Below are 19,931 nucleotides of genomic sequence, written 5' to 3'. Positions count from 1 at the left end.
CACATGAAACACAGGGGGCACAAGAAACACAAGAAACACATGAAACATAGGGGACACATGAAACACAAGAAACAGGGGACACATGAAACACAAGAAACACGGGACACATGAAACACAAGAAACACGGGACACATGAAACACAAGAAACACAGGGGACACATGAAACACAGGGGACACATGAAACACATGAAACACAGGGGACACATGAAACACATGAAACACAAGGGACACATGAAACACAAGAAACACAGGGGACACAAGAAACAGGGGACACATGAAACACAGGGGACACATGAAACACAGGGGACACAAGAAACACAGGGGACACAAACACAAGAAACACATGAAACACAGGGGACACATGAAACACAGGGGACACATGAAACACAGGGGACACAAGAAAAACATGAAACACAGGGGACACATGAAACACAAGAAACACGGGACACATGAAACACAAGAAACACAGGGGACACATGAAACACAAGAAACACAGGGGACACATGAAACACATGAAACACAGGGGACACATGAAACACAGGGGACACATGGGACACATGAAACACAGGGGACACATGGGACACAGGGGACACATGGGACACACGGGACACAGGGGACACATGAAACACAGGGGACACATGAAACACAGGGGACACATGAAACACAGGGGACACAGGGGACACATGAAACACATGAAGCACAAGACACACATGAAACACAGGGGACACATGGGACACATGAAACACAGGGGACACATGAAACACAGGGGACACAAGAAACACAGGGGACACATGAAACACAGGGGACACATGGGACACATGAAACACAGGGGACACATGAAACAGGGGACACATGAAACACAGGGGACACATGAAACACAAGAAACACAGGGGACACATGAAACACAGGGGACACAAGAAACACAAGGGAAAAAGGGGACACAAGAAACACATGAAACACAAGAAACACAAGGGACACATGAAACACGAGTAACACAAGGGACACATGAAACACGAGAAACACAGGGGACACGAGAAACACAAGAAACACATGAAACACAAGAAACACAGGGGACACATGAAACACAGGGGGCACAAGAAACACATGAAACACAGGGGACACATGAAACACAAGAAACAGGGGACACATGAAACACATGAAACAGGGGACTGTTAGATTTGTATTGTTGATTGTCATTTATGCTTAGAAATATTTACTTATATATGCTTAGAGTTTTGTAATTAGTTGTAGATTGGTAGAGGTTTTGATCCTTGATAGTCTGCAAACTTTGTGTGTATTAGACAGCACTTTGGGAGCATGAGAGGTCATACCGTGTCTTATTGTTTTATGGTAGGATTAACGTAGTTGCGTCTGTTCTAGTCTAAGTGCTCTTTGTTTAGATGAACTGCAGGACTTCCTCACCGTGTTATCTAGGATGAACCATCTAGGGTGAGGGGGAGGCTACCCTCTTCCTGACCAAGGATGTTTGACCCTTTGATCAGCAGTCCCCACACACACACACACACACACACACACACACACACACACACACACACACACAGGCAAGGTACTCTTTGTTTGTATGTAGACGTCATATGTTAATGAACTTATGCATATTCATGTAACCTCAATAAAAGGACAGTGTATGGGAGAACGGACGAGACCAACTGGAGTCAAGCGGTTGTCCGGTTCTCTCCCGTGCACGAGTAACATGAAGAACTTTGCCTATTTGTGTCTTGCTTAGCAGTGTAATTATATTGTCTTAACGTTCCAGCGAATAGGTTTATGCTACAAACCTAACAGGGACACATGAAAAACAGGGGGCACAAGAAACACATGAAACACAGGGGACACATGAAACACAAGAAACAAGGGACACAAGAAACACAAGAAACAGGGGACACATGAAACACAAGAAACAAGAAACACAGGGGACACATGGAACACATGAAACACAGGGGACACATGGGACACAGGGGACACATGAGACACAGGGGACACAAGAAACACAGGGGACACATGGGACACAGGGGACACATGAAACACAAGGGACACATGAAACACAGGGGACACATGAAACACAGGGGACACATGAAACACAGGGGACACATGAAACAAGGGACAAAGGGGACACAAGAAACACAAGAAACACATGAAACACAAGAAACACAGGGGACACATGAAACACAAGAAACACAGGGAACACATGAAACACAAGAAACACAGGGGACACATGAAACACAAGAAACACATGAAACACAGGGGGCACAAGAAACACAAGAAACACGGGACACATGAAACACAAGAAACAAGGGACACAAGAAACACAGGGGACACATGAAACACAGGGGACACATGAAACACATGAAACAGGGGACACATGAAACACAGGGGACACATGAAACACAGGGGACACATGAAACACAAGGGACACATGAAACAAGAAACACAGGGGACACATGAAACACATGAAGCACGAGACACACATGAAACACAGGGGACACATGGGACACATGAAACACAGGGGACACATGAAACACAAGGGACACATGAAACAAGAAACACAGGGGACACATGAAACACATGAAGCACGAGACACACATGAAACACAGGGGACACATGGGACACATGAAACACAGGGGACACATGAAACACAGGGGACACATGAGACACAGGGGACACATGAAACACAGGGGACACATGAAACACAGGGGACACATGAAACACAGGGGACACAAGAAACACAGGGGACACAAGAAACACAAAAAACACATGAAACACAAGAAACACAAGGGACACATGAAACACAAGAAACACAAGGGACACATGAAACACAAGAAACACAGGGGACACAAGAAACACAGGGGACACATGAAACACAAGAAACACAGGGGACACAAGAAACACAGGGGACACATGAAACACAAGAAACACAGGGGACACATGAAACACAAGAAACACAGGGGACACATGAAACACAGGGGACACATGAAACACAGGGGACACATGAAACACATGAAACACAGGGGACACATGAAACACAGAAAACACAGGGGACACATGAAACACATGAAACACAGGGGACACATGGGACACATGAAACACAGGGGACACATGAGACACAGGGGACACATGAGACACAGGGGACACATGAGACACAGGGGACACATGAAACACAGGGGACACAAGAAACACAGGGGACACAAGAAACACAAAAAACACATGAAACACAAGAAACACAAGGGACACATGAAACACAAGAAACACAAGGGACACATGAAACACAAGAAACACAGGGGACACAAGAAACACAGGGGACACATGAAACACAAGAAACACAGGGGACACAAGAAACACAGGGGACACATGAAACACAAGAAACACAGGGGACACAAGAAACACAGGGGACACATGAAACACAAGAAACACAGGGGACACATGAAACACAAGAAACACAGGGGACACATGAAACACAGGGGACACATGAAACACATGAAACACAGGGGACACATGAAACACAGAAAACACAGGGGACACATGAAACACATGAAACACAGGGGACACATGGGACACATGAAACACAGGGGACACATGAAACACAGGGGACACAAGAAACACAGGGGACACAAGAAACACAGGGGACACAAGAAACACAGGGGACACATGAAACACAGGGGACACATGAAACACAAGAAACACAGGGGACACATGAAACACGGGGGACACAGGGGACACATGAAACACGGGGGACACATAAAACACAGAAAACACAGGGGACACATGAAACACAGGGGACACATGGGACACATGAAACACAGGGGACACATGAAACACAGGGGACACATGAAACACAGGGGACACATGAAACACAGGGGACACAAGAAACACAGGGGACACATGAAACACAGGGGACACAAGAAACACAAGAAACACAGGGGACACAAGAAACACAAGAAACACATGAAACACAGGGGACACAAGAAACACAAGGGACACATGAAACACAAGAAGCACAAGGGACACATGAAACACAAGAAACACAGGGGACACATGAAACACAAGAAACACAGGGGACACATGAAACACAAGAAACACAGGGGACACAAGAAACACAGGGGACACAGGGGTAACGGAAGTTCCAGGAATTAGAATTAACAATCAGTCAACAACCTCTGAAACTCGAGGCAGGCCCGGGAGCTCCACACATCAAAACTCTGAGTCCCAACACAAACTCTGAGAATCGCAACAGATGGCACCAACGATGCACTCACGCAATGACCCAGGGCGTCCTGATGGGACCACGCCAAGATACCAGAGAATGAGTGTGTGTGTGTGTGTGTGTGTAGCGCTGCAACCAGTCTTCGAGTGATTGGAATAACTCAATATTAAAAAATATTAACAGAAATGCTGCGTTTCATTTACTGACCGACTGAAGCCAGGCCTGCAGTACAAACGTATCTATGGGCAGCGAGTGGATGACGCACACAGCAGCAGCGATGATGACGCTGGCAGTTTAACGTGGAGGCGGAGTCTATTTACACACCGCGGAAAGGCGGAGCTGTTACCGAGACGGTGAGAGAACAGCAGCTGGTCCCGTGATCACCACCACCATCGCCTCCTCCAACGCTTACCTCCCATCCGATGTGGACAGCGGATCAGCTGGAGGCGCGATCGAAGATTGCAGCGCTCCCAGATCAGCTGTACACACCGGAACACTCTCCCATGTTGCTTGTCTGTGTTTTGTGTTATGGTGTGATGATGTCTGTGCATTCCCGTATTAGCCTTTTGTGTTACACATTTCCATGTTTTTTTCCTTGCTACCTAGCCTGACCTGTCTCCCCAATGTGATGTGTGTCATATGTACGGTCGGCAAGGTCTGTCATCTCGGTTGTGGCAGCTGCAACTGACAAATAAAGGCCCTCTGATCTCATCTCACCATCAGAGGTTTTACTGGCTGCAGCTCCATCGAAGCTACTCTGTGGCTCCGCCCACTGCCGTTTGTGTCACACACAGAACAATCTGAACTCCAGGAGTGTTAAAGTACGCAGACGAACTGAACTCTGACAGGTTTAAATGACAGCTTGGTGAAGGCTGACGGCAGCCGCTCTGGTTTACATGGACGTCAACAGGGGCGAGTCTAAAGGGGGGCGTGGGGTGGACCACACTGTGTTTACTCTGAAACATTTTTCTGTCTCAGTTCAATTTGATTAATATTGAAACATACAAATAAAAGCCAAATAAACTCTGAGCTGCTGACCTGAGGGAGCTTAAACACTGAACTGTTGTTGATGTTAGTTTGCAGCTGACGTGCTCACTGGTCTTCCAATCCCATCCAATTTTATTTATAAAGAACTTTAAAATACCCAGCACAGGACCAAAGTGCTGTACAGAAAATAAGTTAAAAACAATAGAATAAAATAAATGAATAAATGAAACACGTAATACATAAAAATTAAAACAGCCCTATATTAAAAAGAAAACAAGATAGAACAGCATCGAATCAACTATGAACAACTAAAATAAAACTAAAAAAATATAAACGAACATCTCACATGGTGTCAAAGGTCAGGGTAAAGAGGTAGGTTTTCAAGAGTGACCTTAAAAACAGGTGGTGACGAGGCCTGTCTAATCTCTAAAGGGAGATCTTTCCACAGTTTGGGAGCTGCTACAGAAAAAGCACGATCTCCTCTAAGTTTACCCAGTCCTGGGTACATGCAGGAGCAGCTGATCAGCTGACCTGAGAGAGCGGGTGGGTGCGTGAAGCTGTAGCAGCTCAGAGAGAGGAGGCGGGGCGACGCCGCGGAGAGCTTAGAATGAATCCTGAAAGAAATGGCAGCCAGTGAAGTGAAGCTGGGGCATGTGCTCAAACTCTTCATCGCAGACACCACACACACACGCACACTCACTCACACACAGACACACACACACACACAGACACACGCACACACAGACACACGCACACACACAGACACACGCACACACACAGACACACGCACACAGACACACACACACGCACACACACACACTCACACAGACACACGCACACACACAGACACACACACACAGACACACGCACACAGACACACACACACACTCACTCACACACAGACACACACACACACTCACACAGACACACGCACACACACACAGACACACACACACACACAGACACACGCACACACACAGACACACGCACACAGACACACGCACACACACAGACACACGCACACACACAGACACACGCACACACACAGACACACACACACACACACAGACACACACAGACACACGCACACACACAGACACACGCACACAGACACACACGCACACTCACACAGACACACGCACACACACAGACACACGCACACACACAGACACACGCACACACACAGACACACGCACACACACACAGACACACGCACACAGACACACACGCACACACACAGACACACGCACACACACACACACACACACACACACAGACACACAGACACACTCACTCACACACAGACACACACACACAGACACGCACACACACAGACACACGCACACACACACAGACACATGCACACACACACACACACACAGACACACAGACACACTCACTCACACACAGACACACACACACACACACACACTCACACACACACACACACTCACACACAGACACACACACACACACACACACACAGTTGTTGTTCTTCTGCAGAGTCTAATTGGCTAAATAAATCTGCAGCACGGCGTAAACAGTCTGATGTTAATGAGACGCACATCACCGACGCTGCGCTTTGCTCTCATCCATAAAACATCCAGAGATTAACGGCCTCCACCCGCACAAACCCACAAAACACAGAGTAGTCAACCCAGCATGCCCAGCACCACACAGCATGGACCACAACTCACATTAACACACATGAAACAAACATGTAACACACACATGTGAGCACACACATGCTTTCAGGGAAGGTGTGTGTGTGTGTGTGTGTGTGTGTGCGAGTGTGTAGGGTGGTGGGGGGGGGGGGGGGAGGCTTGAAACACAAAGTTACGATCAGAGGAAACGGGAGGAGGACAGGTGAGGACAGGTGTAGCATGGATCACGGAGCTGATGACATCTGGATATTTCTCTGATCACCTTTGAAAGAGGAAAACCGAGTGTCCTGGCTCCTCCCACTATCACTGTGTCTTGATCACTTCTGTAATCAAATTACATTGAACCTGAATATTCATGTAGAGTAACTCCACCACGTCAGTTCATCTACAGGCGACAAACGAGCAGTAAACGATGTTTATTCCAACATGAGCACGTTTGTCGTTCCTGGTATGTGGTTATGGTTGCTGCTGGTCTAACAAATATCTCTGCCACTTTGTGACACACGCACACAGATCTGTATCACGCACCACTTTATTAGGTACCCCTGCCGAGCTGCTACAGCAAATATCTGATAAAGCAGAGGCTGATTTGGGCCTGCAGACGGGACCGACGCATCAGGGCGGAGGAAAAGCTGAAATAGGCGACTCAGGATGGAGACGGAGAGGAGAAGCCACGGGACAGGCAGGAAAGATGCAGGATGGACGAGAGAAGATGGGCAGGGATGAAGGAAGAGTGACAGATGCCAAAATAACCTTTCAGCGTTTCAGAGAGAATCAGCTGCAGAGCCCACAGCACCTCCACCTCATGAATCACAGCATCAGTGTGAGACGCAGCGGTGCTGAAACATCTGCACGATCCAGCCAGCACCGAGGAAGCTCCGAGCTCTGCTTCACTACGACGTCTCACGCAGTCTGCAGGAGCTTCGGACCGCCCACGCTGCTCAGACCGAGCCCTGCCATCAATAATGCTGATCGCTGATCAATGAGCTGACTGCTCGGGTTTCCCTGGTGCCATGAATAATCCTGTGTGTGTGCAGCTCTGTACTGGGAACAGCATGGTGTGCGCTCTCGATCACGTTACCACAGATCATCATCGTTAACCTGCTCGCACAGATGAAGGTCAGCCGGCGAGGCTGCACATGACCCAGCTCATCGTCATCATCACCTTCATCAACCTTTGACCAGTAAATCACTAGTAGCCCCGCCCTGCTTCCTGCTCTCTGTGACTCTGAGAGGAATAAAATTAACTTCCTGTTTTCACTGAGGTCAGAGGTCAGAGCATCCAGAGGCTCATGTTGTCACAGACCCCCTGCCGGGAGCCAATCTGGGGCCCGGGGCAGCTGGCAGGGTGAACATTACTCCTCTTACAGACAGACGAGCACATCGCAGCTGTCCATGCAGCTCCTCCCTCTGCTGCATCGATGCTCCGTCTTTATCACCTCCTGTTTACCCTCTCATTCATGTCGTCGTCTGTTTGCTCTGCGTGTTCGCGCCGTGCCTCTGTCACGATAGGAGCTTGCAGCAGGTACTTCTGTTTCAGGGCGCTGAGCTCTGGAGCAGAGACATTCAGTGTTCTGCTTGTTCAGGTGTTCAGCAGGTGTGTGATGAACTGCTCATTGTCTGTCACAGGGTGAACCGGCACGTCCACGCCCACTCTGAGCTGCTGCTCACGGACATGTATAAAAACATGGGGACCTCCACTCAGCCTGGCAGGGCCTCAAAACCATGGCCTCTGTGAATGCTGCGATCACCACCTCCAGAACCATTGAGGTGGAGGGCAGCAACCCCTCCTCCCTCCCTGACGACCTCAACGCTTTCTACACCAGGTTTGAGACGGACAACATGGTAAATGGTAAATGGCCTGCATTTGTATAGCGCTTTTCTAGTCCATAGGACCCCAAAGCGCTTCACACTACATTCAGTCATCCACCCATTCACACACACATTCACACACTGGTGATGGCAGCTACATTGTAGCCACAGCCACCCTGGGGCGCACTGACAGAGGCGAGGCGGACACTGGCGCCACCGGGCCCTCTGACCACCACCAGTAGGCAAACACGGGGTTAGTATCTTGCCCAAGGATATTTGGCATGCAGGAGGCAGCCTGGGATCGAACCACCGACCTTCTGATTAGTGGCTGACCTGATCATAAAACAGCACATTGTAAGAGCAACTGACCCCCTGATGGACCCTGCAGTTTCCTTACCGTGCACGCAGAGGTGTCGATGATGCAAAACTCTTCATCTTGGACTGCATCCACAAACGTCTGGAGCTCCCTGACTCCTCCACCAGACTTTGCTGGTTTCTCATCAGCCTTCGACACTCTGCAGCCTCACATCCTGCCCACTAAACTTTCCTCCCGATTTCACCTGATGATCAGCTGATCCTGTGGATATTGGACTTTTTGACCAACAGGACTCAGAAAGTTTGGGTCAACAGCTCTCTTTCTTCTCTCCGTTCCACCTGCACTGGCTCCCCCCAGGGCTGTGTGCTCTCCCCCCTGCTCTTCATCCTCTACGCTGATGACTGCAGATCCACACAGCTCTGTCACCTGGTGAAATATGCTGACGACACAGTTCTCCTGTCACTGCTGTCAGGCCCTCACAACACCACGGGCCCGCTCTGCAGGAGTTTGTAGAGTGGTGTGACAGCTCAAACTTGAACTGAACGTGAGCAAAACCAAAGAGATGGTGGTGACCTTCTCGAGCAGGCAGAGGGATCTGGCTGCTTCAGTCACCACCACCATCCACGGGAAGCCAGCGGAGGTAGCTGAGGAGCACAAATACCTGCGAACCATCTTTGACAACCTCCTGAGATTCTCTGCCAACACAGAGGAGATTCTCAGGAGGTGCCACCAACGGCTACACCTCCTTAGGAAACTCCTTTGGAGTCAGCACCCCCATCATGATGACTTTTTACTACGCCTTCCTGGAAAGCATCACGACCTTCTCCATCACCTGCTGGTTCCACTCCCTCAGCCTTCATACAGGAACAGACTGCAGCGCACTGCATCAGCGTGCTCTACAGTCATTGGCCTGTCAGAACTCTGGCAGGTTTTCAGCCAACAGGCCTCAGACAGGCAGCCAAAATCATCAGCGACCCCTCTCACATTCTTCACCCCGCATTTCAATGCTCCCCTCTGGGCGACGCCTCCGCTGCATTTCCTGCAGGACTGAGCGGAGGAGGAGCGCCACCTTTGTCCCCAAAGCAGCTCTGCTTTTTAACTCCAGCCGATGAGACCAGAAACATAAACTACTCTCTTCTTATACAACCGACACTTTATTCTTTTAGTCACTTACAGTTATTTATTCATCTTTCAGTCGCTTTAATTTTAAAACTGTATTAACTGTGTATTTATTATCTCACTCTTATCGCCTGTTCTTATTGTCCTCATCTTCAACATCGTGCTGCTCTGTTGTTTGTTAAGTGGGGATAAATAAAGTCTCTCTGATTCTGAGGTGACCCACAGCCGTGCAGGGTGTTTGTCAGCTGAGAGACGTATTAGCACCTTTAACCTTTAACCTGACCCTGCGTGTCATTGTGGCACACTGAGGAGCTGTAAATGACATCAGTGATCGCGTTTAAACTAGTTTCATCATCTCAGTTAAAAAGATTCTGTTTCTATAGGACTTCATGTTAACTCCAGCAGGTATCAGTTTATTTTACAATTCAGGCTGTCGTGTTTATGTCTGGTTAATCCCGATTATTTCATGTATCTGACCTTATTCCAGAATATTTCAGGTTATTCCAGAATCAGGTTATGGGAGCTCGGTAAGGCCCGGTGTCGTTTTGATGTTTTCTGGCTACAATAATCTCGGGACAGATATTTAATTTTGACACCTCCCTTCCAGGCACATATCCTCTACATGATGACATACATCGTGGTCATGGAAACTGTCTGCATTGCCGTGGCAACGGATAAGGATGTCACAACGACTGGGCCATCCCCTGTGGCGAGCTCCACTATAAGGCCACAGGCGTTTTCTGCGACTGCATGTCAGGAGGTGGGTGATGTTACCACAGAGTCACACGCCGATTCAGTGACGACAGCGAAACACCGCCTTCACGTACGTGTTGCAGGTTCCAGCGCCAGCGCGCCTCCAGCTCTCAGGCTGTCAGCTTCAGACTTCACCCTCAGCAGCTCTGCACACCGCCACAGCAGGTCTCACTGCCATCTTTAAAGCTTCCCCTTCACTCCTGCTGCGCTCCTTCTGTCTCTGCCCTGCAGCACCCTGTGCCTCACTAACAGCAGAGAGGAAAAGTGTTATCAGTTATCAGCTGTAATCCAACATCACAGCAAACAGCCTGAAGGCCGGTGAGTCGGAGCGCTGCACATCGAGCAAAGCAAAGCTGCCTGAAACATGAAGCGTGGCAGCAAGAGGCAGTGTTTGTCCTCTGAGCTGCACTCACAGCTCTGTGATCATGACAGAAGCCACTGCAGCACAAACACAATTACTCTGAGGTCCAAATAACATTACAGGCTCGTTTCCAAAGCACACGCTTGGCGCAGCATCCAGCTGATTCAGTCTGAAAGCACAAACCAAACATCGTGTTTCTGTCCTCGCACGCCCTCCGAGTAATGCTGGGCTCACACTGTGCGGTTTTTGGCCCATTTTGAGCCGATTTTTGAGTCGTGCGACCGTTTTGGCCTTCATCGTGCGTCGTGTAGTATATGTGGGTTAACGAGACGCGATTAACACCTCACGACCAGCTCCCGATCATCAATCGCTTGGTCGTGAGGGTGTCACCGCAGTTTGTCACACAGTTGGATTTACATGCTGCTCAATCACAGCTGCCTGATCATGTTTTTCATTAGCAATTTAGCAAAGTTGGTGGTGGTGGTGTGTCTGTGTGAGTGAAAGAGAGAGGGAGAGAGAGCGACAGAACTTCTGTTATAAGCTTCATGTTATGGAGGCACAGTGTGAGCACTCAGGTCGCATCAGAGCATCGGGCCGTATAGTGTGAGACCTGCATCGTGACCTATGAACCTCTAACCCCTGCGAGTCAATCGTGCAGTTTGAGCAGGAGCTGAATCGCGCGACTGAAAAAAATCGCACAGTGTCTGCCCAGCATAACGAGACTCCAGCACAAGAGAAGCTGCCCCTGCAGCCCGATCTCCAATCACAGACGAGCAGCGAGCCCACAGCTACAGGCCCCTGCAGCCTGCTCCACACTCAGATGGTGAAGCAGAAACCAGGACCGGGGGAATCTTTTTATTTTCAGGATCTCACATCACTGTGAAGACAAACACACACTGATTCAGGAAGGCCTCCACCTCCGACCACATCAGAGGCACCAGCTGATCTCGCTCTGGAGCGCTGCTGGCATCAGCGTGTTTACACTCACTCCAATACTCCACCTGTTATTGTGAATATTACAGCAGCAGGCAGACAGCTTCCTGCTCCCACCACAAAGCAAGACGCTCGCATTCACACGTGTGGGAGGTGCCCATTCACTCTCACACACACACACACACACACACACACGGCGGATATTCATATCTTGTGGGGATATCTAGTTGACGTAACCCTTTCCCTGGCTGCTCACCCTGACCGTAATCCCGACAGCAAAAGCACAGGGAATTATTTACTGCATGCACACGTTTGTTTGGTCTGACTCCAGGCCTGAAGCTGTCCTGTACATGTAGCTCTACCCACAATGCACCCTGACAGCTGGGTCGGAGGCTGGAGTGTGTCTCATAGAGATGACAGCAGTGTGTGACATCACTTCCTACTAAGCACAAATCTGCAGCTACCACCGGTCACATTTTCCCCACCTTGGTAACCACGCCCACCAAAGCCACCAAAGATCATCTACTCACATGCGTGCAGGGAGAAGTGTTTGCGCTCTGAGGATCCCGAGTTTCCAGCGGCCGACGGGACAGGGGCAGCCACGGACGACCCCAGAGAGCCCACCGCAGGACGCACGCTGGAGGCCACGGCTGCCGAGGAGCTGGAGGACTCGCCTCCTTCTCCCAGGAGGTGCTGGATGGAGTGGAGCTGGAAGCAGGGGTCGGACAGCAGGACGGAGGCAGCTCGGGATACCCTGAGAGGAGAGAGAGCACCGGCTGAGGTCAGACCTGCGGCTGTGAACACACACAGTGTGTGTGTGTGTGTGTGTGTGTGTCACTGTGGTTCCTCACAGTGTTACTGGAGGCCAAGGTAATGCCATCCAGAGTAAGAATCTGGTTAGATACCATATTTCTAAGCTTTTCAGGGCAGAGTACAATAACCTCAGTTTGATCTGAACTAAGAAGCAGAAAGTTAGCGGCCATCCAGGTCTTTATGTCTTTAAGACATTCCTGCAGTTTAACTCATTGGTGTGTGTTATCTGGCTTCATGGACAGATAGAGCTGGGTGTCATCTGCATAGCAGTGTAAATGTATGCTATGTCTTCTAATGATGCTGCCTAAGGGAAGCATGTATAATGTAAACAGAATTGGTCCTAGCACTGAACCCTGTGGAACTCCATAATTAACCTCAGTGTGTGAAGAGGACTCTCCATTTACATGCACAAACTGGAGTCTATTAGATAGATATGATACAAACCACTGCAGTGCAGTACCTGTAATACCTACAGCATGTTCTAATCGCTCTAATAGGATATTATGGTCGACAGTATCGAACGCTGCACTGAGGTCTAGCAGGACAAGCACAGAGATGAGTCCACTGTCAGAGGCCATAAGAAGATCATTTGTAACCTTCACTAAAGCTGTTTCTGTGCTGTGATGAGCTCTGAAACCTGACTGAAACTCTTCAAATAAACCTCTGCAGATGATCTGTTAGCTGTTTGACAACTACTCTTTCAAGGATGTTTGATATAAAGGAAGGTTGGAGATGGTTGCTTTATAAGAAAGCAGCAAACTATTTCTCCAGGCTAAATGATGATCTTCTAAATTTGTGACACGCTATTTCCTCTCCAGCTTACGAGTTACCTGCTTTAGGTATTTATAGGTGCTTGATAGGTGTTTGAGAATTATACCAGGGAGTGAAATACTTCTTCTGATTTGAGGCTTTATTTTTCACAGGGGGCAAAAATCTGCAGAATCAAACATGCAGCACTAGCCGCTGTGACTCAGGGCGCCAAAATAAGCTTTTAAAGTGAAAAACAGAAGCGGTCACTTCCCCTCTTGTTTGGATGCAGATGTTGGCTCGTTGCTCAGCGGTGAGCAAACTGGGTAGAGTCCCTCACAGGATGATCTCTGAGGGAAGCATGGTGACATTTCCCTGTAAAACCGCCCGTGACCTTATCTTTTCAGCCTCTCGACACGCCCCCCCTCCACGGTCCTGTAGGCTGCCGTCATCCACACAACTGAGTCACAGAGCTCAGCTGGAAATGTCGCCGGCTGTGTTTTGAGTCCATCGTGTTCCCTCGTTAATAATAAACCAGGAAAGGGCAGCGTGTTCAGAGCTATGGCACTAATGATACACGGAGCACATGAACAGGAACGTCACAGGAAACGGGACGTCTGGGAGGGTCAGGAGAACAGCCGAGTCAGCCATGGCCTCACACCGTTGACTTCAGCCTCAACTTCACCTCTAATACATCCATCCTTCCTTCAGCAGCTTCAGTATAGATGAATAAACACTACATCAGTAGTCACGTGTCACAGTCTAACCAATGACAGCAGTGCGTGGTAGAGAACGCCGTGTTCTACCTGCTGCTGGACTTAATAAAGTTTTTATTGTGTGGAGCTGCTTCAGTCGGACGTTACAGGACGTCCAGCAGGGTAGGATCAGGGTCAGAGGTCAGAGGTCAGCTTCAGCTCTTCAAGGGCTCGTGTTCATGTTAACCTTGGGCTGAGATCAGCTTGCGTCCTCCTGCAGGGCGGGGCAACGACAGCAGAAAGGCAGGACGCACGCCACCCGGAGACGCCGGGCTCAGACGTCTGTGTGTGTGTGTCTGTAGTGTATGCGCATGCTGCATGTGTGTGTTGGTGTGTCTGTGTTTATCTGCATGCGTGTGTGTGCGCGAGCGTGTGTTTCTGCGTGTCTGAATGTGTGTGTGTGTGTGTGTGTGTGTGCAATGTTAATCCTGTGACAGCAAATCAGCATAAAACACACTGTGACTGAAAACCAAAAGACAGGGACACACACACACACACGGCTGAGAACAACCCGGAGGAGATGGCGTTCATGGAGGGAGGAGCCACAAAGTATTCATGGTGTCATAGATTGAAATGCTGGAGCCCCGCCTCCTCCTGATCATCACACAAACCATGATCATAGTATCATTTTTGTTGACTCTGTGAGTAAAATCACAGGAGCGTTCATCTCACTGCTCCTCACGCTCCTCCGAGGAAACACACGGCGCCTCCGAGAGAGGAGCAAGGAGGAGGGAGGAGACGGAAACAAAGTGTGAGCCTGAAACAAAAAGAGACGGAAAGCAGCAGAGCAGCAAAAACAGAGAGGAGGAGGAGCAGGAGGAGGAGCAGGGGGAGAGAGAGAGAGAGAGAGAGGGTTAATCCAGAGTGGAGGAGGAGGAGAGGTGGAGCTGGGAAAGCACCAGAAGCGACAGACGAAGCTCACATCTGAGCCGAGCGCAGTCAAGAGACGGAGGCAGCAGCGACTGACACACACACCTGCACACACACAGCAACATCTGTGAGGGAGCAGCGAGGAGCGCGCTCAGTGCGGCCAGAGACAGCGCAGGGCAGCAGCAGAGCGGCGTGGTGGACGAGTGTGGAGCAGACGGGATGCCGACCTCACTGAGAGTCTGATCCCAGGATCAAACTGAGGCGCTCGGAGCTCGCCATCGTCACAGCAGCAGAGACTGAGTGCGGAAAGGAAACTCCCGGAGCGAGCAGAGCTGAAGAAGGACGCCCACGGAGCAGATATGGGATGAAAGGAGGAGACAGGAAGTGATTTCTGACTTTTCTGTGTGATAAATGGGACGACAGGGACAGGTGTTCTGACATCGCAGCACACCTGGATCACTGACAGAGGGAGTCTGTGCTGGGACGCCTCCACCTCACATAACCCATTTAGGCATCTCCTCTCCTGGCGTCTGCCGGGTTGGCAGGTGGACAACATTAACCGAGTTAGACCAAACAAACAGCCTGGAGGCACACTGAGCGCGCTCCACAGCCACGCTCTGAGAGGAGACGATGAGAGGCTCAGAGTGAAGGACGCGCACAGACTCGTACACTATGAGCAACAGCAAGCTTCCTCCGCCTGCTCTGTTTATGTGTCGACCATGTTACGCCAAAATGAGATGAATCGCGGCGCACGAAGGATGTGAACAGCAAACTGAGGCTCTTTCAAAGTAAGGGACACACGCTGGTGGCATCATGTCGCATGTCGGTGGTCACACGGAATTCCTGCAGGCTGTGGACTCTCCGACAGCGTGGCGGGCTGCTGTGCTGCTGTTGGTGTGCCTGCAGCTGCACCGGCCGAGCCCCGTACACGCTGCCGTCACCTCGTCTCGGGGCTCCTATCGGGCGGGCGGCTGCATTTGCGCCGCAGACATCTTCAGCTGCACCACCCTGACTCTGAGACACGTTCCCGGAGAAATGCCGGTTTCCACCGTCACCCTGGACCTCAGCCACAACCACATCACGCAGCTGGAGGACGGCGCCTTCCAAGGACTTCTTCAACTGGAGACGTTACGTTTGGCCCACAACCAGCTGACAGCGATCATGCCGGGAGCGTTCAGAAACTCGTCCGGAGCTCAGCTCCGGAACATGGACCTGTCATCCAATCATCTTTGTGTTCTGGAGGAGCATTACTTCCAGGAGCTGTCAGGGTTGGAGGAGCTGCTGCTGTTTAATAACCGGATCTCGCGGGTGGAGGGCAAACCTCTGGCTGGACTGACAAACTTGCGCAAGGCTTATCTGAGCCACAACCGCCTCACAGACTTCCCCTTCTTTTCCATTCAGAAGCACAGCCACCCCCACCTGTCATTGCTGGACCTGTCCTCAAACCGCCTGTCCAAACTGCCCCTGGAGGACATTTTGGCCCTGCCCCATTCGCTGCAGAAGGGGCTCTACCTGCACAACAACTCGCTGTGGTGCGAGTGCCCCATGTACAGCCTGTTCCGGTCCTGGGAGCAGCAGGAGTTTGAGTCGCTGCTTTTCTTCAGGCAGGAGCACGTCTGTCTGGTTTACGGGAACCCGAGAGGCACTGTGCGCTTCCTCCAGCATGGACGCTACCTGGAGAAGTGCAACCTGAGTGCCGTGACCCAGAAGAGGAGTGTTACTGTGACGGCGGGGAAAGCGCTGCTGCTGCACTGTGCCACCACTCTCTCCGGCCACGCCATCACTTTCCTCTGGGTGTCGCCAAGCTTGGAGTCGGTGCTGCCCCCGGGGAATAACGGGTCCTTAAAGATGTTCTCCAACGGCAGCCTGGAGATCATGGCGGCACGCGAGAAGGACACCGGGATCTACTGGTGTCTGGCGGAGGACCGGCAGCATCACCGCAACGACACATGGGAGGTCAACGTCACGGTGTTGGCGGATAGCAACGACCCCCAGGAACCGTTCAACACGGGCTTCACCACCCTCCTGGGCTGCGTGGTGAGCCTGGTGCTGGTGCTCATGTACCTCTACCTGACGCCTTGCCGCTGCCCTCCATGTCTGAAAGCCCCGCCCCCGGCCACGGCCACCCCAAGTCTGGGAAACGAGGCTGGGGCGGGCAGCGCCCAGTCCTCCATCCTCACCCCCACCCCGCCGGCCAGCACGGAGGGCCCGGGCCGCAAGGTCAGTACCAACAAGCATGTGGTGTTTCTGGAGCCAATCAGAGAGCAGCAAAATGGCAGGCTGAGGGCAGGGCCGGGACACCTGGGGCCAGGGTTACTGCTAGGGGCAGAGCAACAGCCACGGCACAGGGCGGGGGAGACAGACTCCATTATGTCTGTCTTCTCAGACACGCCCATCATGATGCCATAGCAACGCACCACCCCCACTCCCCTCTCACTCCCCCTCACCTCCTCCTCCACCTGAGCACAACTCCGGCATGGACCCACAGGCCACGGCGAGGCTTTCATCCAAAACATCCAAGTGCAATTTCACAGATTGATACTGTTAACCAAAACCCTCCAGAGCAGACGAGCCCGCCGCACCCAACCAGCGCACCGTGACGGGCCGCAGAGTTCAAACCAAAGATAGCATGACGGGGTGCGAGGACGGACTGCACCCGAGCGCACGGCTGTCCCTTTAAGCACGGCTTGTACCTTTAACAAACGTTTACGATGCCTTGTTGTCTCGCTCAGAGGTGAGAGACCTTTTGTAGAGCCTTTCAGCTTCTTTCTGTTCGTAGAGCCAGTCGCACTGTAGCCCTGTCACCGCGTGACGCCACAGAAGAGCAGCTTTTAGCCAGTAAAAATAGAAACTGCCCCTCCTCCTCGTCTCCCTCCACTCTGGAGTTCAGTTACTGTCATCATCAGTCAGATCACGAATTATAGAGATGAATAAATAAAAACATCAGCTGGAATGATTCATTCAGGGGGCGGGGCCATTGTTGGAACTTTGTGAAACTTGTTTTGCCTCAGTCATGTGATTACCGACAGGCCAATCAGCACAGACGTGTTTCTGTTATTGTCCTCACTGTATTCACTGCTCCTCCTCCTCCTGTGTGTCGTCCTCTCTGCATCTGTGTGTTAATAAACCCGAGTATCTGCACTGCCCAGCTCACTGCTGTTATTGTCTCTGACCAGCACTCAGCCTCTGCACAGTGTGTGTGTGTGTGTGTGTGCGCGCATTCAGATTTATATACAGACATCTTTACTTCTATACACACACGTTTTCTTTTTAATAATTCCCTAATTTACATCCCATTTTCATCCTGTTATTTTACCACTGCACAGACAGAAAACACAGGTCTGAATAAACACAGAAATGAGCAGCTATTTGTATTATTATTGGGTGTTTTTGCTCAAGTAGTTTTTTCTTAATGTTTATAAAATTCTGGTCAGAAACCTTGAAAATCTCTTCATCGCGTGCAGAAATGATCATTTTACAGATAAAACAAACCCTGATCGTACAGGTGTGAGTGTGAGGGCCGCTGCGAGCATTTCATTCAGCAAAGTCATCTAAACGCTTCAGAGCGAGCGTGTGGGCGTGGTCAGAGTCGCTCTCATGTTTCACACGTGAAATCAGAGACGCCACAGACACACTTCACTGCAGCTGCTTGTTAAACAACATCTCTGACCAAGTTTGGAGCGGCGTCTCCACCGCCATCATAATCACCAGCCAGCGTGGCGCCTCCTCGGAAACACTCTCTGAAAGCTGGATCAGAGGGACAGCAGGACGGCCCGCCGGCGTGGGGTAAGACCTCCGCAGGACCGTGGATCAATATTTATCATGAGTCGTCAATATGTCACTACGAACCCCGAGGTCAGAGCCTCGCTGCCCCCACAGGGACACCTGCAGCACCTACTGTCATTAAAGAGTGTGCGTGCGTGCGTGCGTGCGTGCGTGCGTGAGTGAGTGAATGAGTGAGTGAGTGTCTGTGTGTGCGTGAGTGAGTGAGTGAGTGAGTGTGTGTCTGTGTGTGTGTGTGCGTGAGTGAGTGAGTGAGTGAGTGAGTGTGTGTCTGTGTGTGTGTGTGTGCGTGAGTGAGTGAGTGAGTGAGTGAGTGAGTGTCTGTGTGTGTGTGTGTGAGTGAGTGAGTGAGTGTCTGTGTGTGTGTGTGTGTGTGTGCGTGCGTGAGTGAGTGAATGAGTGAGTGAGTGTCTGTGTGTGCGTGAGTGAGTGAGTGAGTGTCTGTGTGTGCGTGAGTGAGTGAGTGAGTGAGTGTGTGTCTGTGTGTGTGCGTGCGTGAGTGAGTGAATGAGTGAGTGAGTGTCTGTGTGTGCGTGAGTGAGTGAGTGAGTGTCTGTGTGTGTGTGTGTGTGTGTGTGTGTGTGTGTGTGCGTGCGTGCGTGCGTGCGTGCGTGCGTGAGTGAGTGAATGAGTGAGTGAGTGTCTGTGTGTGCGTGAGTGAGTGAGTGAGTGAGTGTGTGTCTGTGTGTGTGTGTGCGTGAGTGAGTGAGTGAGTGAGTGAGTGAGTGTCTGTGTGCGTGAGTGAGTGAGTGAGTGTCTGTGTGTGTGTGTGTGTGTGTGCGTGCGTGCGTGCGTGCGT

The 19,931-nt window shown here is 50.7% G+C and overlaps 2 protein-coding genes across 3 annotated transcripts in view; one reads left to right on the top strand and one right to left on the bottom strand.

Moving 5' to 3' along the window:
- Nucleotides 1-19,931, bottom strand: part of rnf123 (ring finger protein 123) — a 117,549-nt gene that overhangs the window by 30,064 nt on the left and 67,554 nt on the right. The window contains exon 38 of the mRNA XM_082533510.1: nucleotides 12,695-12,918. Within this exon, the coding sequence (XP_082389636.1) occupies nucleotides 12,695-12,918 (224 nt within the window). The remainder of the gene's footprint in view (nucleotides 1-12,694; nucleotides 12,919-19,931) is intronic.
- Nucleotides 12,958-19,931, top strand: part of amigo3 (adhesion molecule with Ig-like domain 3) — a 20,648-nt gene continuing 13,674 nt past the window's right edge. The window contains exon 1 of one of the 2 annotated variants that reach the window (XM_082533445.1): nucleotides 12,958-17,569. In XM_082533445.1, coding sequence (XP_082389571.1) covers nucleotides 16,163-17,569 — 1,407 coding nt within the window. In that variant the 5' untranslated portion in view covers nucleotides 12,958-16,162. The remainder of the gene's footprint in view (nucleotides 17,570-19,931) is intronic. The other variant, XM_082533446.1, reaches the window with a different exon arrangement.

The sequence above is a fragment of the Aulonocara stuartgranti genome (assembly GCF_965226115.1).
Source record: "Aulonocara stuartgranti genome assembly, chromosome: 5".
Classification (NCBI taxonomy): Eukaryota; Metazoa; Chordata; class Actinopteri; order Cichliformes; family Cichlidae; genus Aulonocara; species Aulonocara stuartgranti.
Note: the sequence above shows the minus strand (reverse complement) of the source record. Positions and strands in the feature narration are given on the sequence as shown.